This window comes from Tubulanus polymorphus, chromosome 4 (genome assembly GCF_964204645.1).
Source record: "Tubulanus polymorphus chromosome 4, tnTubPoly1.2, whole genome shotgun sequence".
NCBI classification, from domain to species: Eukaryota; Metazoa; Nemertea; class Palaeonemertea; order Tubulaniformes; family Tubulanidae; genus Tubulanus; species Tubulanus polymorphus.
The window spans coordinates 15,929,128-15,952,969 of NC_134028.1; the positions used below are offsets into that span (position 1 = coordinate 15,929,128).

The 23,842-nt window shown below is 38.6% G+C and overlaps 1 protein-coding gene across 4 annotated transcripts in view; it reads left to right on the forward strand.

Annotated features, from left to right (window-relative positions):
- Positions 1–23,842, forward strand: part of LOC141904778 (exocyst complex component 7-like) — a 221,742-nt gene that overhangs the window by 156,710 nt on the left and 41,190 nt on the right. For all 4 annotated transcript variants that reach the window (XM_074793438.1, XM_074793437.1, XM_074793435.1 and 1 more), the window contains 2 exons: positions 5,507–5,602; positions 22,266–22,341. In XM_074793438.1, coding sequence (XP_074649539.1) covers positions 5,507–5,602; positions 22,266–22,341 — 172 coding nt within the window. The remainder of the gene's footprint in view (positions 1–5,506; positions 5,603–22,265; positions 22,342–23,842) is intronic.

The window sequence follows — 23,842 nt, forward strand, 5'->3', positions numbered from 1 at the left end:
GGTTTCGTTTAGTTCGACTAACTATACTCGACTAACTCAGATAACCGAAGGTGGCCCTGGCTGCCACCTGTAGAAGAAGTCAGAATCAAGTGGGGTGAAAGAGACCTGGCACCTAATGTCTATTTCTACTAGGCAAACTTCGGTTATCGAAGTTCATCGACTTTTTGAGAACTTCAGAAACGAATATTATCAGATAAATATTGGGCACGTTCGCGGTGTCGGACCGTAGTTGTAGATGGTTGCAAACATGAAATCCTACGACCAAACAAGTACCGGTTCAAATTCCTTTGAAATTATTATAATTTTACGGCCGTCCAGTACCGGTACCAATAAGATTCTTTTGATCCAAATAATCAGCATAGGGACATATATGTTATAGCAGTCACAAAGTAAACATTAAAAAAACGAAACCATTTTATAATCTTTCATATCATTTAATTCTAAAAGATAAACCACATTGAAATATACATAATGTCTATTTATTTTCGTCTGACATCGATCCAGTTCCACAGTTGTGAGGTAACTCTCAGTTTCTTAGAATCAATTCATTTCCAATGTTTTAAATCCAGAGACCAGAGTCAAATCTTAACTCGGAAATGAGTCCTGGAGAATGACCCATGGTGTCATCACAAATCCTACGTTTACGTACCATCGATCTGTATTCCTTCAGTTAATGCAGCGATACTCTGTATCACTGAATTCGCAAAGCACGTATTGCCTAGGTTCTCCATTATTTGGAACAGTATCGTTAAGTTGTTGACTGGCGATATAATAAATTATCAAATACTAATTCCCGGTGTTGAAAACCTGGGTCCGGTGCCCTGTCCGACAGTGGGTATCCCCGTGGGAAAACCCCGTTTACTATTTATAGTAAAAATGAAGAAATTCCGCGTTTTTGGAAAATTCCGCGATTCCGTCTTTCCACGATATGACAACACCGCCAAGTTTGGTCTCTGGTGAAATTAACTACATTACCAAGTTAGTAATGATAGACTGGGACATTTTTACCGTATACCCCTGGGGCCAGTAGCTCAAAATTTGTGGGAAAGATAAATGGTGGAAACATTCATTTGGCACCATGTCAACTATTCATTGGTTAACTCTAACCAACTTTTATGCTACTGGCCGGGCTAATAGATATTTCGAGCCATGGTGGTAATTCTTGTTTGACTTAAGTACACACTGCATTTCTTTAACTTCAGCTGTATATCCACTGTCATATAAAGTGGATTTAATTTAGAGTTGTAGAAGGTAATTTACTCCTTATTTAAAATTTGTATGATCAGTGCTGCTATTTACGTGGTACTAGCGGAACATGATTTTTAATTTGTCATTACTGATGTGACTTTTTAAGTGAAATCATTTTCATTAAGTGAAATAAATGTAAACGCATAATGAATGTTATTAGGCTTGATTTAATATAATCCTTTGAAAGAACCTGTATGTCTTGATTGCTTGATTCATATGTTGTTTTCAATTGGAAATATTTATGTTGAAATTAGAAAATAGGAATATATATGATTGTGTGGTTTTCTTTTGAAATTTCAATAAAGAAATGTAGTTATTGGTTTGATAAATGAAATTAATTGTCTTATTTTATTCCTCTATTTTCGCTGTAAGGACCTAGCTGAGTACACATGTGACAGAATGCTCTTGGAGTCCATTTCCGTTCAATTCGGAAATCTATAAGGGCACTTTCAGTTCATTTACCAGTGAAGTATACTTTCCCTGTAACAAAGTGCCTTTTATGAAAAAAAAGACTCAATGAGTACACTTATTGAGTAAAATATTTTGTAAAGTGCACTTTCCTTGTGATGAAGTGCACTAATTTTACAAAAGCACACTCAACGAGTACACTTATTGAGTGTACTATTTTCAAAAGTGCACTTTCCCTATCATAAAGTGCACTAATTTTGCAAAAGCACACTCAAAGAGTACACTTATTGAGTGCGCTATTTTCAAAAGTGCACTTTCCCTATCATAAAGTGCACTAATTTTACAAAAGTGCACTCAATGAGTACACTCGGAGTGTACTTTACCCATTAAAGTGCACTTAAAGTGCACTTTATTTTCGTAAGGGTACGGAAAGGATTGTGTTATATACTTGTATTTAGTAAATACCTTGTGCATTTGACAATGATCGGTATGTACTGTAGGAAATATAGAGTATTGATGGCATTGATATAGAGGCTGAAGCCCGCGGCCGAATAAAGTAATGTATCCTTTTATTTTGATACCTCGTCGACATAACAGCTTTTCTCCGCTATATCTCTTCGGCGTGTTTCGTTTAGGCCTACGACTCCCCTGTACACTTATGATTTAATATTAGTAAATACACGGTTAATTTGATAAAGAAAAATAGGTATTGCTAAACTAACTGCTTGACGCCCGCAGCCAAATCACTGGTAGTAATAAATAAATTTGTACTCGATTTGATTCTCATGATGAGGTGAAACTCGCAGCTGATCCCCGGTACGACGATGTAGTGACACCCGTCAATTCGTCGATGTTTACGGCTCGACAGTGCTTTTAAAATCTAAAGTAGTAAATTTCCTGTATATCGGTAATACGATTTGATGAGAAAATGGGCTATTGTTAAAATTAGTTTTTAAAAACCGCGACAGAATGTGCAATCTTTGGGTAATAAATTTGTTAATTTATGCTTGAATTGATAATTGATGTGACAAGAAACGTGCGGTAGATTTCATGTAGATTTCGGAAAGAGGACTTAGAAAAACATGTCGGCTCTTTGAATGGGGCTCAATTTTCGATGTTTACGGCCCGACAGTGCTTTTGTAACGATGATTCTTCAAAATACGCACGGAGTATTTGTAGATCGAAGTGAGCTGAATGATATCAGACGGATTGTATCGACAACAGCGGCAAGGTGACAAAGCCTTTGTTCTTTTAGTAAAAATAGTGTGGAAGAAAATAATAATCACGCGGATATGAATAGGGTTTTCTGTGAAATAACAGAAAACCCTAATAAATGAAGACCTGTGCTTGAAAATATCTGCATCTGGTTTCGATAGTGCACACTAGCAGTAGAGGTGACTGTGAAACCACCCGCCTATAAACAGTGACTGTGATAGTAACTCCTACCTTAAAAGCTACTCACAAAACCCCTTTTTTTCTAAAAATTAACTTTTGATAAGTGACCATTTTGAGATCTCTTGCCAGATTCCCTGTTATGAATACACTGTAGCAACATATGCTTCAGATTTGCAGCGATACGTGACAATAAAAACATGCTATAGATCTCAAAATGGTCACTTATCAGAAGTTAATTTTTAGAAACAATGTGTTTTGTGATTGAATCGCGATGGAATTGAGCGCAGAAACTCCAACCAATCAGAGACCGAATACATATAGTGCAAATTTTCAAAAAGTAGTCTCTAAGGCAAACCAAACCATCAGCACAGCAGATGAATGGACCGAAGATCTAGAAACAAAATTGGTAGAATTACGATGTTAGCGACCCTCTTTATATGATGTTGCAAGCACATTGTATTCAAAACAGAATAAGACAGATAAAGATCTTACAGAAATAACTTTTCAACTAGAAACATATTTCCCACTAAATCAAAATAATTTGAATTTATTCTCGAAATGGTTATCATGTGACATTCTGAGCTGGTGCAGTTGCTAGTAATCGTAACCAACATAAGCAGGGAAGCAACTTGGCGGATCTCGTATCCTGCTTATCGGCCTAAATTGCTTGGAATCGGAGCGCAGTGGACATAAGCTGGGCTGCGATCGTAGTTGCTCTCAGTTGCGTCGCTTCGCCTTTAAGGTTCAGTCTGTGAACAGCTTCAGAACATCAGTGTTGAAAATCATGGATGTAAAGCTTGTACCCCATGTACTGCATGGCAAATTTACTTGGCCTATGTCATGAGTTCTTGTGTTCTGTTCGATTGTGACAACAACAGACTGTATCCAGTGGCCATGGTACTTATACTTACTGATGTTTTACCTTGATAGTATGGATTGAACACGCATTGCATCAACACAGTTATTTCCATTGACTTTTCAAGTTCAAAGGCAATATGCCGATTACGTTTTCAGTTACGATTGGGGCGTCATCTCTACAAGCGAATGTGATTGAGTGTTTGTTGGATTTTTTACGGGAAAATCCAATGTGGAAACAGATCAAAATGGCAAGCATTTCATTGAACTCAGGATTGTACGTTAGCTTATAATTTGTTGATTTCAATTATAATTCAATGGAGTTCGGTTTTACTGTTTCTCTTGATTCGAACGATCTTGTACGATTTTGGATAGAATTATGAGCAGTGATAAAAGTAATTGACTAAATAGTAGAAATAATGGGCAATGGAATGCGCTTAGCTTTTATGGTGCCCTTATGATGTCACTATTGTACTATGAGAATCCCTGCTGAAGCGATCAATAGAGAGCTGACGTGGCTATAGTTGTCACATGCATCCCGTTGTAAAACAACACAGATGAGGCTAAGAGATGTGTGCACCGCACGTATTTCAGACGCGGATTCAGACGGTAGCACCATAGGCACGTGCTACAGTTGCGAAAATGTCTTCATTCCCGAAGTAGAAAAAGGTTTTGTCTTTATTACATTTTATTATTATTCCAAGATTCTGTCTTTATTACCCGAAAAAGCAGATTTTTTCGAAATTTCAAAATGCCCTTTTTTGTTTCAAAAATGCCCTTTTTATGAGTTGATCTACCCTCGACAGTGATCCCTGGATCCGCCCCTGTATTTTGTTCAATACAAGGATGATAGAATATTGAAATTGCGAGTATTATATTAGCTTAATGGATCATAGATTATAATAAGGGGCTATTAATTGATGAAGTGATTAGATTTAGAACAAAAAGTTTTTTCAGCATTGTCAGTTGATAGTTTTGATTTGGTACACTATTCTACAGGGCATTATATTGTAATCCAAATTAATTCATATGTAGAAAAATATTTTTTTTAAATATGCACTCAATGATTTCATGGTGAGCCACAGTGTCATTGAACCTTTATCTGTAGTTGGAACATTTTAGTTTACGCCTAATCCAAAACATTATCGCAAGTTTTATATTCATATCTACCCTCTGTCTCTTTAAAGTCCATAACTTTCTCCCTCTTTGAAATGTGATCATGTTATTGCTGAACTGAAAAAAGGAGATATTAGACGCCAAAATAGTTTGCTTAATCATTACTGTCTAATCCATAATTATTAGGTGTTATTTTGGTTACTCTGATGATTGAGTTTAGCCCCATATTAGAAAATAAATGGTTTGATCATCAAATGTGGGTTTTGCTTATATTAGCAGTCATGTTGTCACTATTTCTGATGTCACTCTGGTTGCTATGGAATTTGAAATTTATGAGTGAGTTTTTAAGAATAATAAAAAAGTATCCTGTGGAAGGGAGGTGTAAACCACCGAAAATGTGATTGAAATCAATGAAACTTGTTAAATGAATGAACTTTTCTTGATTATTGTTGGCTAAAACTATTGAAAATGTCCTCCTTTGTAGATCAGGGTTATTGGATATCATATGCCTGAGTAATCCAGACGCAGAGAAATTATATGATGATAAGATATTGGAACAAAAGCGTTTCTACTCTCAAAGGTATGTTATGTTTTTTCATTAGGATCTAGTCAGATCCAAGTCCATATCTGCAATTGCTGCTTTAGGGCCAGCCTAACAGATAAGCACTCAGAGGACTTCAGAGGGTTATTTCGACTGTACCTGATCACATATTCATATGCATACTACCTGGAAACATAACCAATTCTTTGTTGTCTAATTTTGAATATGATTTTCAACAAAATCAGCCAATCCCTTAAAAACCTTGCCTATGCTGACTTCATTCTGAAAGAAGCTCTTCAAAAAGCTAATTTATAAATATGAACACTGTTGAAGTGGACTAATATTGATGATTTATATTGTTAGTTTTATTGAACATATCCCTCCAAGCATTGTTCCAACAATGCTACTGAGGTTTTTATCAGAAATTTGAGAACTCTGCGTTCCAAGTTTTACCATCTTTCTTTCTTTGAGGGCATACTGCATTCAGTTTGTTATCCAATTGTCTTTCCATCTGTCTGTCCAACTCTAAATATGTTGAAATATGTGGTGTGGTTAGCAACTGACTCGATTTTAGCTCAAAGTCACAGTAAGCCATCTTGTATTTTTCAATGCTTAGCTCATGAAAAAGTTTGAGGAAAATTTATAGATATGAATTTATAAAACTGTGATGGCGGTAAATTGGGAAATATTGTAATACATTTGTATAGGATTGTACTAGGCGATTACATTGGCGGTGGCGGTATGCGAGGGACAGTAGATCAGGGGCCAGTTGCACAGTCGTGACTTAAGTCCAAAAGTGGTCTTAAATCTTTAGACTGGTCTTAAGTTGTTAGTTTGGCTATAGAACTAATTTGTTCTTAGACTGGTCTTAAGTCTTAGCCATGACTATGCAACTGGCCAAAGGGCTTTTCCTGTACATTTTAGATACCAATGTTCATTTCCGATGAAATGTAGGTGGTAGGTGAGGTTGGTGGTGAATCGGGGGCGTTAAGTCGATGTATGACTGTACATTTTTTTCAGCAGCACATATGGGTATTTACATATATCCGTGCTTACATACTTGCGCGTCATACACCACAACTATGTGGTGTATTGATCTATTCACTTTTGCTAAAGCGTGCCTCGCATGTGGCCTAATTAAACTTCCCAAGAAACTGCAAATAATTCTAGCAACTGCAAATTCTAAATCTTTAAAATAATGAGTAGGCTTATAATGAAACCTTTATGAATCATGAATGTTTAGACTCTAGCAGTTGGCCTTATGTGGTCGAAACAACTGTGGTGACATGGATGCAAAGCTTGTACCCATAGACTGCATAGTCAACTTAATTGGCCTATGTCATGGGTTTGTGGCAGTTTTGACAAGGGCAGACTGTATCCAGTGGTGGGCATGGTAAGAAATATACTTACATTTAATTTTAATAGTATGGATTAAACCTGCACCATCACGTAAATTTAGGAAATTCTATATTAGGAATTTTGTATCATGTTAACTAATGATAAGTTCTTAATAATTTCATGATGATCCCTCATCAAACGATCCAATTCATCAGCTCCTTCAGGCATAACTTCATGTCTGGAGTGAATCAGGTACACTAAATGTGAGAAAAAGTTGATTATCATCAGCATTAACCCTTAACTTGCCGCAAGTCTGTTCGCACGGAACAGAAGCGAACGAATTTACTGATATTGTTTCTTTTCGAATACATTTAAAAGACAATTTGTCTGCAAGCTCTCGCGTTATAAACGAGCGTTGCGATCCTGTATCGAACAGAACATTCGCGTCCACAGAAAACGAATCTGCATATGCGGAACTATGCACAGATGCTACCGCTGTTTCTTGAACCGACGAATTTACACGAGACGAGACGTAATGCTGACCTGCCGAATTATCGGGAACATTAGACTGCGCTGGCGCAAGCGACGGCGACAGAGAGTCAGGTTGCGATAACGGCGCAGGCGGTTGCGCTGACGATTCACTAGACGGATCCCGACCTCTATTTCCTGACGATGCATCTTTCGAATCGCATATACTATGTATGATGGTTGCTCTTACATGTTTTACACCGCGAATTCAATTTACAGTCTCTGTTGATGTCCCTGTCAAAGACAATTACGACAAAGCCGTTTTTGCATTATAACTTTCTTCCGAGCAGGAACTGAACTGAATTTTCTACAGCCTGTCGACGAATGATCTCCCTGACAAAATGCGCACTGATAAGACGATCTACTACTACTTTGACCCCCAGAACCGGTACCAGTAACTTTAAATGTAGCAATAGATGGCGATTCTTGCGACGCTAAACTGATACAACCACGCGACTCTAATACTCTAAGCTCTTGAGCCATGTACTCCAATAACCAATCAAAGTCCCACTCTTCAATTAAATGTACGCGTAATGTTGTCAACAAATGTAGTAGGCAATTGTTCTAATATGCGCGGAACTAGGATTTCACCATACAATTTCGTAACTTTACCAAGTGCGGATAAAGATCTGACGTAAGTTTGTATAACATCATAATAATGACGAACAGACACAACAGTATGGTCTGGTGATTTCAAGTTCAATAACGCTTTATGATATGCGTTTCCCAGCAAATACGGTTGACCAAAACGAGGTTTTAAAACACACACTGCACTCATATAGTTAGAACCAGAAACCGTAAACCCGGAAATCGCTGAAGCTGCACTGCCCGATAGCTACACTACCAGATAATTAAATTTATTGGCCTCGCTGATTTGTGGGTTCGCATGCACTGCGGATTCAAAAGTCCCAGAACCCTTGCCACTTCAGAAAATCACCGTCAAATTTGGGCAAGACGAGTTTCATATGCATATGCACACGCGGCTTGACATGATTGTCACCAGTATTAGGAACTGAACCATCAGCCCTATAGTCTGTAAATGTATGAATTCGGGCAACAATTCTATCGATCTTACTGTCCCATTCATCGTACTCAATAAATTCTGCTGTGGTTTTGGCTTCATCATCCCCGAGGGATTCTAGAAGTTCTCTCGTTGCTTATTTCGAACTAACAACATTATTTAACATACGTTACCACACCTCGAGGGACCAAACTTGAATATCTGAAAAATGAAATTGATTTTATGAATCGAATACACCAGAGACCTATCCCTGTTAAATAAGGTTTAGGAATATGATGTTTAGGAGGGTTGAATAGCAATAGGCCTAAGCGCCTTCTGTCAGACCTACGCGCATGTTGTTTGTCGCTGCTGATAGACTGAATTCCATACACAGCCTTAGACTTAAACCCCAACCTACAACCACCAGTACCAGGTAATTTCCGGCCAATGTTTGACGACATAGCCATTTTGCCATAGACAGGATCTGTTACCTTTTTTGCTTCCTTCTTAACGAATGAAATTAGGTGGCTTAACTTAATAACTGAACCAGTTTCTTTAACTTCATAAACAAGGTTGCACCACCTGGCTTGCAATATATAATATGTGGGTAGTTTCTGAACCAGCTTCTTCATGTTGTCCGGGTACTCCACCCACATCGGTGCAGAACGATTTTGGCAGTATACGGTGGTGTTTTACTATGCATTAGAAATGTACATTCATGAGAAAACCTTGCAGTAGGTGGGGGTGGGGGTATATGGGAGGGCGGTATATCGGGGGGTGACTGTAATTATATTTATAAAAACCATCAGCAAAGCATCCATGATAGGTCTTAAAACTGCGTAATTTCAAATTCAAATTTATTCTTAGTAAATTGTGCTCAAATCTCATTTAACTCCTCGAAGTCATACTCAAGATGTCGTCTCAGGGCTTCCATTTTCCAGTAAGTAAGCTAACACAAAACATCAACTGTTATGTGTTATCTACTTCACAAGAAATAAAAGTGAACCAAACGTATTAAAATGAAATGTGTAAACAAGAAGATAATTTCAGAGTTATTATATGACTTTATGTTTTGCGACAGGTTATTTCACTTCCATACTTTCGTTAAGTTACAGACCCCCTCCACCATACTCAGTGCATATGTATTAATTAAAATTTCCGTGGTGAAATGTTCCAATTTAAGTACCAGAATTTAACTAAACGAATGATCGTTGAGTGGCGCCATCTGTATCATAGATTTCTGGACGAATTGCCCCCACTGTTCTCATATTTCATAGAAGAAAAATAGCAATAATCGAGCATATTTGTTCTTTAAAAAGTTAGGCTTTGTATGGTTGAGGCCAAAAGCTAGAGGCCAGGCCAAACAAATAGAAGGGCCAAACCGAAAGGGCCAGGCCATGTTTTGCACTCACCCAACAAAATAATCTTTTTCACTTGAACGTACAATAATATGAACCTGGGATTTCTTCTTATATCCATATTATGCCTTGTTTCTGACCATGTACGGAACACAGCTTGTTTAGGTCGTTTTGGAAATTCACTGGTCCTGTACATTTTGGATTATTCTGTATATCATTTGATAGTGAAGAAAAGGTGACTTAGTATACTACTTTGCGTTACTCTGGTTGGATCATATTTTCCAAGATGACGCAGTTCCGTTGATTTCAGCCTTTTTTCTTTCATAGAAAAATACTGGGCCATTTAAGCGCCCCATGACTATTAATGCCATTTCCTAACAGCGTGTTTAGTAATCGCTGATGTAGTACCTTATCAAATGCTTTTTCGAAATCTATGAAGACTAATTAAGGCTTAACAATCGATTTGCCAGAGTGAAAAAACCATCTGTGCCCATCATCCATGGTATCAAGTAAGCCTAATTGACTGTTTGTAGCCCTTCCTTATATAAAACCGTGTTGACCGTTGAACAGGATTCTAAATTCCCTTCATTGTCATAACATACTGGGGCTGCGTAGACACATTATCCAGAAAAGATCAAGAATACGACCAAGGCTATGCAGAAAACCCGTTATCACTGCTTTGCAGCTATACTTCAGATTGTTATATGAATGACTTTTTTTTATTCCCAATGGTACACCGTATACTTGAAACCAATTTTTAACCTGTCAAGACGCTGTAAAAAGGGGGCAAAATCCTTCCCTCGAAAAACTAACACGTTTTCTCTATAAAGGACTGTATTCTACTGACTATATAAATCTCCCGTGGTCACCCGTGAGAATGTCCGACCAATGCAGTAACGCATGACTGCGCCCATATATAAATAAATAAACATAAATATCTGACATTCTCCGGGGCCACAAAGAGTTACAAATAAATTTCAGAAATTCGGAATAAATCGATTAATCGCGATCGTCTTCTTCTGATTCTTCATCATGGGCGATTCTTCTGATCTTGTCTCGTGCCTTCGTTGCGGCACCTCGTGGTAACCGAGATAGCAACACGTCCGCATCAGAATCGTCTACTTCAGCATCTCGTCCAGACTGTGGACGGGACACGTCACCCTCTGTAGCTTCTCGGACCTCCAAAGGATAAAGTTTCGATATGGAGCGATTGGTTGAACCATTCTTAGTACGTAGTGACACGAAACGTACTAAACTGTCTCTACCATAATGCAGATCTGTAACGACACCCATCTGCCACTTTGACCTTGGCTCTTCATCCTCGATCAGCACAACATCTCCGCAACTTATGAATAGTTCATTCTTGCCGGCTTTCTGTTGATAGTATTCACGCAAAGACGTCAAGTACTCTCGCGCCCATCTATTCCAAAAGTGCTGAATAATTACAGACAGATGTTTCAATCTCGATTCTGCGACACTAGGCTTCAGCTCAGTCTGGGTCCACTAATTCCCCCGGGGCCACATACGAATGCGCCAATGAGGTGACACGCCTACCAACCATAAGCTGAGACGGAGTTAAAGGATTCTCATCCGACGGGTCTGATGACAAATAGGTTAACGGACGATCGTTCACGACGCTTTCTACTTCGGTTATGACGGTTCGAAACTCATCGATAGTTAAAAGCGCTCGACCAACGATTTTCTTCAAAACACTCTTCACGACTCCTACTAAGCGCTCCCAATAGCCTGCGACCCAGGGGGCACGTTTCGGTATGAAATTCCACGATACGCCGTGTTGACTAATAAACTCCTTAGCCTTAATGAACGTAGAAGCATTGTCCGACAATATTTTCTTCGGTAGTGATCTTCTCGCAACAAATCTTCTAAACGCGCGAATAAACGATGCAGTTGTTAGGTCTTCTGTCACCTCGAGATGTACACCACGACTAACCGAACACGTAATAAGACAAATATATGCCTTTCCGATAGGAGACGGAGTTCTGACGTTAAACGGTCCAGCATAATCCAGTCCGGTATAAAAGAACGCTGGAACTCAAGCAACTCTATTTACTGATAGCGGCAGAGGATCCGGAAAACGGAACGGACGGCTGTTGAATCTACGACAAATGACACATTGACAGAGGCGACTTTTAACCAGTTGATGGATGCACGGCAGTACATCTGATGTATGCACGATACAGTAGAATTTACTCCCAGGTGGAATACCTTCTCATGCACATCTTTTATAACGAGATTACTAAATGCATGTAACTTCGGCAGCAGACACGGATATTTCGTAGAAGAAGCAATATCAGCGTTATCGATTCTACCGCAAGAGCGTATGAGCCCTTCTACGTCCATATAAAGCTGCAATTGACGGATTATCGGAGTTTTGACTTTCACCTGACCACCTGACAATACGGTATGAACATCTGGAAACTCAGAACGTTGCAAGTCTCTGATCCACGACAATCGCGCTGCTTCTAACTCGGTTTGATCCAAAGGTTCAATAAATCGACGCACCCAGGCGGTCGCGCAACAACTTGCGGAGACTCGACATCCTAGTCGCATCCACTATTTCAGTCCACATCGGTACCCACTTCCATAGCAGAAATAAATGCTGAATATGGCGACCATGTCGGACGACTCCCAGAAACCAATCATTTTCATTTTGGTCCATGCCACCATAACGGATTACTATGTAGGTCATCGGTCGACTCACGCGATAATAAATCAGCTGGGTTTTCCTGCGTTGGACAGAAACCCCATTCAGCATCAGGAATCAAACTCCTGATCTCCTTAACCTTATTAGCTTCAAACGACTTCAATGGTTTCTCAGTAGAAATCCTGTACAGTACAGATTGGTTGTCTGACCACATGTACAATTTCAACGGTTGACCGATTTCCCGAATAACGTGACCCTATAACTGCAGCGATAAGTTCCAGTTGCGGTACTGTCAAAGGTTTGACGGGCGCAACGCGCGGCTTCGACATCAGGAAACTCGACTGCCCTGACTTAACAGGATACCCTACAGCACCATACGACTTCTCGCTGGCGTCCGCGAAAACATGTAGCTCATAGCTAGATATTGAGTCTATTCCAGTGTCAAACAATTTCCTAGGATAGGATCGGTTCAGCATCGACGTAATATTATGAACCGCGGTTATCCATCTACATCTAATTTCGTCTGGTACAGGTTCATCCCAAGAATATCCTGATTTCCAAAGATCTTGCATCAGTAACTTCGGTGTCACTAAGACCGGCGAGATAAATCCTAATGGATCATAAACTTTCGCTGAATCGCTGTGTATCATACGTTTAGTTACGACATCCTGATCTATAGATGTAAATTTGACCGAATTCTGCTCAATTTCATCTACGCTTGCATCCCATTTTATACCTAAGACTTTGACTTTTGACGATTTCTCATTGACGCAATCAATTTCCGCCAAATGCTGAACGTCACGACTATTACTCGTCCACGAACGCAAGTTAAATCCACCTTTGCCTAACAGTTCGCGAGAATTCCTGTAGAAATCAGTTAACTCTGCCTGACTGTTCATACTACTGATTACATTGTCCACATAAACGTTCCTCTTAATTACGTCACTCGTCACGCTCAGATTCATGTCCAGATGCTTCAGTACGGTTGCGTTAAGTATAAACGGCGAACACGTAGCCCCAAATAAAACGACTCGAAACCTGTACGTCACCAACTCACTGTTCGGATCTCCTGCATCTTTCAACCAGAGAAAGCGAGTAAAATTCTTATCTTCATCAGCCAATTCAATTTGAAGAAAAGCCTTCTCGATATCAGATACAGCAGCAAACTGTCCTAAACGAAAACGCTACAAAATACCCAAGACATCGTTATGAAGAGACGGTCCTGCTTCCAAGCAGTCATTCAAGCTTACGGATGAGTACATCTTACATGAACAATCGAACACAATCCGTAATGGCGTTGTCGCTGAATTACGGACGACTTCATGATGTGGTAAATAATGAGAAAGTTCATCACTAGGCATCGCTTCAGGCACCTGCTCAATAAACTCCCTGCGTTCCTGCTCCTTTATTATGCGGTCATACTTCAAGCAACGATTCTCTATACAATCTATTAATAGTCGACAAAGTACGTTGGCGCGAGATCTCGTAATTACTATTCAAAACCGGGTGATCAGCCTTCCATGGAAGTCGCGCGGTGTAACGACCGTGACAGAACGATATTGACTCAGCGCAGTACTGCTCGGCAGTTAAAGTCTCACAATGAGTATTGTCCGGATGTTCAATGCCGATTGCCTCCAAGTCCCATAGCCTTTGTATGCCTTGCTGGTCGTCAGCATGGTCAGACAATAGATTCAAAACTTTGAATGAAGATTCGTTACACGGTTCTTTGACCGGACCGGACAGCAAGTATCCCAGTTTCGATTTAAGAGCAATAGGGCCATCTCCACTGGAATGTCGTATCACCTCGTCCAAGACAATGCTGTAGTAATGTCGGCTCCGATTAACAACGATATGTTAAAAACATCCGTACCAGTCAAAGGATTAGCAAATGTCAGTCCACTTAAATACTGATAGTTTTTCACCGAGTGACTCTTGTCTTTAACTGGTGCTGCGATATTAGGTACGACTAATAATTCTAGTTCAATTTTTTCCCCGGTATGACAAATTGAATAGATTGAATAGACTCGTGTGGTGTTTTCCCTTACAAGAAAGACAACTTTTATTCGATGCGCATTTTCTAATCTGGTGATTCCCGGATAGACAATTAAAACAAAGGCGCAATTCTTTGGCACGATTACGACGCGCTTCGTTGGTAACGTATACCGTACAATTACTTGCTTTGTGACTCGACATACAATAATGACACTGCAACGGTTGACGGCCATTTTTACTACCAGTAGGCTTTGTCCCTGAACCAACCACGGTCATGGTAGATATACCCTCAGTAATTGTTGGCTGACCGGCTTCCAATATCAAAATCTCGTTGTCAATGGCGGACAAAATATCACTCAGCAAATATTCTCGGCTACCGTATTCACGAGCAATGTTACGCCTCAATTCCGACGGCATTTTATCCAGAATAATTGGGACTAACAATCCACTGAAATACTCGTCAGATTTCCCATAGGATTTCAAAGTCCTTATATACGATTCTAGTTTGTCCGAAAATCGACGTAAACTTACGAACGAATAAACCGGTTTTTCAAGGTCAACAAGCGCTCTCATGTACGCATTCGTTAACAGGTGCTTTTGGCCATAACGTTTTTCCAAAATACCACAGGCTTCAATATACGCACTGTCCGTCAGTGGTAAACCAGAAATGCAATCTGCAGCCTCACCAACTAATTGGCTCCTAAGATAATTAAATTTTTGAACGCTTGCCATGTTAGCAGAATGTATCGCGGCTCGAAAACTATCCCAAAATGACGACCATTCAATAATGTTGCCCGAAAATTGAGGTAGAGTCAATTTAGGAAGATTCACCTTCTGTCTTTCCTTGCTAGTCGACGATTGCGGTTCTTCGACAGTAGGAAAATCCGCAAATCTAGCTCGGATTTCGGCGATTCGTATCCGCATGCTTCTCACGTCCTCCTCAGCAGTGACGAAGAATGAATTAAAAGCATCGTCCGTTGCCGACGCCTCCAGAATTTGCTCGTTGATTTCGACGATCTTAGCAATTCTGTCATTCAGCATTTTAAAATTCTCCGTAATTTTAACGACATCCGAATAGTTCTTCAAATTCACTTTTTCTTCTAATTCCTGTGCGTGTTTCGTAAATAACCCACGGTGGGTGTTTCTACTGCGTTCCAATGCAGTCGTCATAGTCGCTTTTGCCGAGGGACCAATGTCAAGACGCAAAATCCTTCCCTCGAAAAACTAACACGTTTTCTCTATAAAGGACTGTATTCTACTGACTATATAAATCTCCCGTGGTCACCCGTGTGAATGTCCGACCAATGCAGTAACGCATGACTGCCCAAATATAAATAAATAAACATAGATATCAGACATAACCCATGCCTTGGCAACAGTAGTAGTTTTTTGGTCTCTGGTGGCCACAACTACACAGTACCTGGTAAAAAAATCAGTAATAACTAGTACGTCTTCAATTCCAGCACTTGATTTTTCCAGCTGAGTGAAATTAACAGCTAGTAACTATAGTGGTTTAGAAGCACCAATACGACCTTTGGAATTTTCACATGGGGGCGTTGCTTACCCTCAAAACAACGTCGACGTCGACAGAGACTGACATGATTCACAACATCTTTACTCAGTCCAATCAAGAAGAACCTTTCGTGGATGAGCTACATTATTATGAAGAGATTAAATTATTATAAAGAGCTATTAACACATCAGAAACTTTAGTAGTTGGCAAGAGAATTTGTAGTATTTCAGTGCCATTAACAGTTTGTACATCTATACAAAATTCCATTAATGAATCTCCGTTTTTTTTTTTCATCTTGTAATAATCTCTTATGGGCATGATTCAATGTAACACTTAACTGCATTTCAAGAATGTCTCTCACAGGAGCAATAATAGGATCACTACATTATTCAACCATAAATTCTTCTACATTACTTGGAATATATCACTAAAAGCTGGAATACCGGATTGAATAGCCATTACTCCAGCATGAACACCGTTACTAGTCTGAAATGGACGATGAATATCATGATGAATACCTGTGCTACATGAACTCTCAACTAACACACTCATTGCGTTTGTAAACTCGTCATCATCAGTTTAGTGTGTAGGCCTCCTGGATAGTGCATCTGCTTCTGAAAATCCCTAAAGAAACTTACAGAGTACGAGATTCACTCAGATTTGATGAGGTGCTTATGCTGTATTACCACTACCAGTCACTTTGTTGCCATCTCCTCTGATGAATTAATAGAGCTGACATCAATGAATATATCAGAAAACAGAGACATACTGAAAAATAGGAAAAGGAAAATTCGTAATACAGCAAAATTCAAGTCCTCAAATAGTGTGCGTCCATGATTCTCTCCTGGTTATTTGTTCAGATTTAATCATAGTTAACTCATTGAAAATGAGCTTATTGTAAACCGAGAGTGAACTCTAATTCACAACTGTGGAACAGGATCAACGATATTGCAAATATCTAATTAAGACATAATACACTAACTATAAATTTCATCTGATTCAACTATCTCTTGTTAGTGCTATAATATATGTCTATAGACCTCAGTTGCAACAGTTACTACGCCAGAAACTATTGCACGTGTAATTTCATTAATTTTTACTGGTATCATACTTTTTCTTTTGATTTTTCTTTTGTCCTATAAATTCAGAGATTATGCTAAATATGCTGCATTTATTAAAATGACAGTGACCCTCTTTTCTCGATAATCATTCGTATGCTTAATGCGCTACGCTCGAAACTATTTTTAGCACACTCAAACGCAATTTCATTAGCCTGTAATTTCACTACTAATGGGCGAATTGAACGGATTAAGCAAAAAAATATTTCGTAATTTGTTTTCCTTTATGGTGCGCAAAGTTGAAAGCCGTGGGTTACATATTTTTTTAGAAATTGACCAAAAAGTTTCAAAAATTCGATTTATTTGAACACGTTTTTTTATGCAGCTTCTTTAACTCTCCAAAATAACACATGTGAAAATTCAATGCTATTTGCGTCGGAAGAACTTTATATTGCCAAGATCTGACGCTTGGTTCGGTAGTTATGGGCTTTCATAAACGTAACCCCTCGAAATCTTGGTTATATAAAATTGGTGTTGACCCGTTTTTGACTTTCATCATGACGTCATAACATTGAACGAGGTGGATCAGCTGGTGCGCGTTATTTCACAAACAAAATGGCGGCACGATTGAATAGGTTCATATTCATCATTTCTAGCGTGAATACTGATATTCAAGGCGTATGATATAACGATTTATTGTGTGCGATGTGTTCAATGATTCATCTAGTTTTGATATCCCGGGCATAAGGTAATGTTGCATCAAGATATCTGACAAAGTGTGGTTTCAAAATAGGGAAATATACTCCGTGTTCAGCACATGGCTGATTTACTGATAGCATTGAATTTTTAGAGATGAGTCTGATATTTACACGACTGGAATACTTGTTTTATCATCATTAATTGAAGTCATTTTATTAACGTTCGCATTACAATCGTTTTGGAGCCTGATTATTTGTATTAGATTGTTACCGCGGCACAGTGGAGCGTTCGCATTGAAAACAGTCGTGTACAGTCGCGTAGGCAATATAGCCTTATACTCTTGTGTTCACTGCGTGTATGTATCAGTTATAGAGTACGCGCGCCACGGTTTAGGTCGCGCATAACAACGATTTGTCTAAGTGAAGATGGAAGCTACTTAAAGCAATCCTATCGTGAAATTATTAAAAATCATGTCAGCTGATAAACTTTGTTTCGTCAGTAACCGGCACTGACTGGCCTCAAATTTGAAGAACTTGGGAGCTTCTGTCCTGATTGGTCCGTATGATGAAAATGAAGAAACCTCAGATGAAACCCAGGCTCTCACCAAGCTTGTACCGTATCTTACCAGGTCACTCAGTTTTAGTTGTTTTACATTATTCAAGGGATGTATTACAATTATGAACATTTGTTCAGACAAAAGGCCCATATCAATTTTTTTAACAAGATTTCATTCTCGTTAACCCTTACAATACCACTACCGTATGGCATTTGGTGCAAATTGACAAGCTAGCATACCCGTACCGTATGTGATACGGTATCACTTAACCCTCATTCTAGAAGGGTATATCTATCAGTATCAGCTGGTGCTGCCATCTGCGTAAAATCCAAGCTGGCAACAGCCAGGAAAAAACAATTTGGCTGGATGAAACGGTTCAGCAGCTCATATATGATGCTGACAGTGATGCTGGTGACTTGGAATTTGTTAGTGAACAAATTGAGAGTGACAACGAATATGACAGCAGCAGTTCAGATGATGAGACTTAGTCAGTAAATAGGTTTATAGTGCCGGCAATGATTTTGATGATGAAAATGAAATTAGTGACAATTTTTTTAGACCCTGTTGATACGGTTGTTATGGCAACGGACACCAATAACAATGATGAAGAACCAGAAACTTTCCGTCCTCAAGGTCACATATATCCAACCTATTTGTCTTATTTGTAAGCCCAAAGGTTATCAACACCATGGTATACAATGTATCAGTGTCAAATACATAGGTAACAAGTTTCTGAGGCCTGAAATTATACCCCAATGAAACCCCTTCCATCCGCCCTTCCGACAAATTGGTGTAAAAGTGGGTAAATTAGTGGAAATATAAATTTTTTAGTTCTATTGCTTTGAAATTTTTTCTACATAAAGTAAGGATATATGGCATACAATTTCAGTTGGAATTGAATAGATCAGTGCATTTTGCTGGGAGACAGAGCAGTTTATCTGAAACTTTTTCGTGAATTTTTTTCATGGCGGCCATCTTGGAGTATGTGACCTTGACCTCAAGTTCACTTATACCCACATTATTTATGTCTACTTTGTTGGCCCAAAAGTTATCAACAACATGCTATATAATTTTTCTGTGTCAGATACCTTGGTAACTATTCTATGAAGCCTCAAATATACCCCTATAAACCCCTTAGTTCCCTCCAGTACAGTGGCGGACACACTATGTGGTATTGAAAGGGTTAAAAGTCAGTTATCATTAGAAGTTCACACTGACCAAAATTGAGTCATTTTTCATGGGCTTGCATGCTTGCAAGCCCATATTGCTATCACACGGATTGATAACTAGCTTGGGGAGTCAATTACTTTCGTTAGAACCATTCTTTGGCTCTGATATTTATACACATTTAATGCGGTAACAAAATCTAGGTTGCTTTCGTATATTGGCTATGACGGTTGTCGTTTTCATTGCTTTATGATTTTGTTTAATCGTTTTTGTTATTTCAGCAGCGCATACCAACCTTGGTTGAGCGTGCGTGATCAGGCTTGAAATTGGTATTAATGCGCGGCATAGTGCTGCCGGCAATTCAATTCATTCTTTATTGAGACAAAATTTTACCATAAAACATTTACTTTCACGTTTTTAAAAAACTCTAAATTTTTACTTTCATTGGGTGCTTGCGTTAGCAGCCATTTGTAAAATCTATGTACGAACATTTTTATTTTTCAGTTTAGATATCTAAAACTTAAAAAGCACTTTTCTGTAAAATAAATTCTGAATTGAATTGAAGACTGGTTCCCTGACTTTTCAAAGAGCCAGGGGCGGTAGTCTATGGTGGCAATAAACTTTATCGGATGATCGTAGTGGATTGTCATTTGAAGGAAATGTAACTAAAATCTTGCTTAATGTCTGTATTATTTTAAAAAGAAAAATCGTGGCTCTTATCTATTTTCGTGTTCGCTTCCCTTCACCTGAAGTCACTCGAGTTAGTCACTTTTTTTCTTTCAGCTGTACATTTTTCTATGCAAAATCATTTCCACACAATCCGATAAGTAATCTAGCAATTATCAACATGATGATAGATTCCGTTAAGACACTGCAATATTCAAATAACAACTATCCAAAAGCTTGTACTAACTTGGTCCACGTCTACAATAAAACCATTCCGATTCCCAGTCCCCGTGTGTAACATTTCGTGTAACGATGTAAGACAACACCGATCTCTTAGCTCTTTTAACAAGAAATCAGTTCAAAGTTCGATTAATTCTACTACAGAAATAACCACCAAGCAAGCTTTCAGTACAACCATGTCAGCAAGCCCATTTTTAGAATTTCTTTCTTGTTATATATTCTTTTCTTGTTTAATTTTCAATGAAATAAATTTTTGCATACCGGTAGCCTTTGTGACAGAATTTTTACTTCATACCAGTTTGGCGAGCCACTGGACCATTGGTCCTTTATTTCAATTAATCATCACGTTTCTTCCTCCAGCAAACACAACTTAGTTTTTATTTCACCAACAATACCAATTTCTCACGCAAACACCAATTTCGTGGCACAAGGCCAAACTGCTACTTCTGTCTATCGTGCATCCCACTTCTGACACCATTTGACGTAACGTGGGAAATAAATAACTCGAACACAACTGTGTTGATTGATGACACTGTGACAGTAAGTTTATTGATTGCACTAACCAGACCGAATAATATGATAATATCAAATTTATATCCATACAAGAACTATCTCGCATTTATATTATACACGACAGCCATCTTGAATTTAAAGTTTGCACAATACAGCCTATAATTCTTAAATGATTTTCATAAGATTTAGTGACTGAGTTTTGGCAGGTTAGATGTGCACCCCTATCGAAAATTGAGGTCATCGGCCATCAAATTTGGCTGCCAGGGCGGCTATCTTGTATTTTCTGGTAAGCACAATACAGCCTACAATTCTTGATTGATTTTCATGAAACTTAGTATGAGGATTGGGGCAGGTGAGAAGTCCACCCCTATTCTAAATAGAGGTTACCAGTCATCAAATATGGCCGCCAAAACAGCCATCTTGAATTTTTACATACAGCATAAGGTGACTTGGTTTAACTTAGTGAGTTGGTTTAGGTAGGTGAGATGTGCACCCCTATTGAAAATGGGAGTCATCAGCCACCAAATATTGCCACCTGGGTGGCCATTTTTAATTATATTGTAACACAATAGAGCATACAATTCTTGATGGATTTACATAAAACTTGTTTTGAGGAATGGGGCAGGTAAGATTTTTACCACTATTGAAAATGTCATTGTGCCTCCAGTATGGTAACTGCAGCAGACATCTTGATTTTCCTGCTAGCATGATATTGCCTACAACTCTTTTACAAGGATTTACATGAAACTTGGTGTGATGATTGGGGCAGCTAAGATGTACACCACTTTCGAAAATGGAGGTCATCAGCTATCAACTATGTCCACCAGGTTAGCCATCTTGAATTTCTTGCCCAATACAACCTGGAATATCTGAGATATCCATGAAACTTAGACATGTTTATTTTGATTCCTACAAAGTGGGGAGAATGTATTGCTGGGGGTATTTAAGGGCATTAGGCGAATTCAAGTTTTTTTTTAAATCATGTCAGTCAGTTTGTCTGAGACGTAGATAATTTCTTGGAAGTGACTGGATGCTTGGCAGAGTCGTTTGCACAATTTTTAAGTTGTGAAATATCGAGATTAGTTTTTGGTGAAATTTTACTGGGTAGTTGCTGAAAAATTGGCAAAAAACAAACGATTTTGGTATGTTTCGGTTGTATGTCAAGGTCAGAGAGTTAACACTGTTGCATTATTCGATAGACATTTTGGGAAAGTCACACTCTGATTAGTTTTTTAGGGCATACTTTAAATTCATTATCACATGAATCCATTATTCAAATGGTCATTATTCATCTGTTTCACATAAGAATTGATAGGAGTGTTATCTGCTATTAAAAAAACCACTACAGTTCATATGAGCTTCCTTTTTTGTTGAAATGAACATTGAGAGAAATGATATTATCGTTTCAGCTGGAGTAGAGTACTACATTTCATCCAGGACATTCATAAAGCACTACCATATCAAAAAGCTCAGGATTTAAGCAAGGTAGGTGAAAATTGACTCGCCAAAATATTGTGCCTTCCTTCGATATTTTCATTGGGAAACTGGGTTTAAGTCCCATTTCACTCATCCTCATTTAGCACCGTATTTATTACAATTTCATCCTTTTCCTATTTCGCCCCCTTCCCAGTTCCTGCACCTTTCTTGCCTCTTTTTGTACATTTTGAAAGAAGCTAGGAGTTTGACATTGTAATGGGAATATAAGACATTTGCTCTAATGGCACTAATGGCCTGAGATAAACAAATGTGTTTTCACGCTATTTAATCCTTGTAAAACACAGCAATACATCACATTGTTATAGAAGGAATCCATCGAAACCATAACAATGAAACCTCATTTTCCAATGAGAAATAACAGTATTAACATGAATGTTTTTAGGATGAAATACCCTCAGGTGAAATAGAAAAAAGAAAAAAACTGCCTAATTTAGCACCTAATTAGTAATTAAATCACCCTGCTTGTATATCTGTAGTTAATTCATGTGGACTTGTTAGGTTATAGAATGGACCTGAGAGTAGCTTTCTGTAGAGCATGCTTATATATCATGAAATTGTTCTTCTGTTAATAAACCAACTCATCACGAAAAAAGCTTTCTGTTAGCTCTTTGTAGTAAAAATTATAACCACTGAATAAACACAGCTGATATTTTGCCATTAATGCCTCAATAAAATCCTTTCTAAATATGTCAATACCTTAATCATCTAGTTGTCTAGACTGACTGTCCTCGCGCGTTTAACAAATCCATAATACGTAAACATGTGAAGGGGCTGCACAGGAAATCTATATTTAGAATCTGCGATCGCGTGCTTCAGTTCATTCAACAAAGCATAGCATACGTCCTCGATAAAATTAGTCATTGTTTCAATTCATGCACTGTGTGCTTGTGTTGAGTGATAGATAGGAAGATCAAAGGGGGCTCCTCTTGGGAAACTATTTATTTACAAGTGCATGAAAAGTGGATGTAAGTATGAACTTGTTGTAGTGATCTATCCTTATCATTAACTCAAGACATAAACAATGAACGATCAACCGCCTGGCAGCAGTTTTGGTCATTAGTCAAAGCTAGAAAATGGTCCTCAGATGCGCCAAAGCCCCCCGAAATTTCCAAATTTTCTTGGGTGAGGGCCCCCAATCCCTCCCTTAGGGGCTTCGCACTTTGGGTGCTCGCGACTAATAATTTTAGCCTAATAATTTTACTTCTATAGTATTTCAGTGTTTTTCAAAAGCCTACGTTTTCATCCCTGTATATACATATAATGTGTACTTTTGCAAGGCATTTTAGACCAAAGAAGGGTGGTAGGTAATCATTGGTGGCACCAGGAATTTTCTAAGGAGGGGGGGTCGAGTTCGTAATATTAAACTAAGTCGCCGAACGGCGGAGTGCGCTCAGGTGCAGAACGCATAAAAAGTTTGAAAATCTTTTTAAATCTTTTGCGCTGCGGAAATTTCTGCAAAATCATGTCTTGGAGATACGTTCTGACGCAA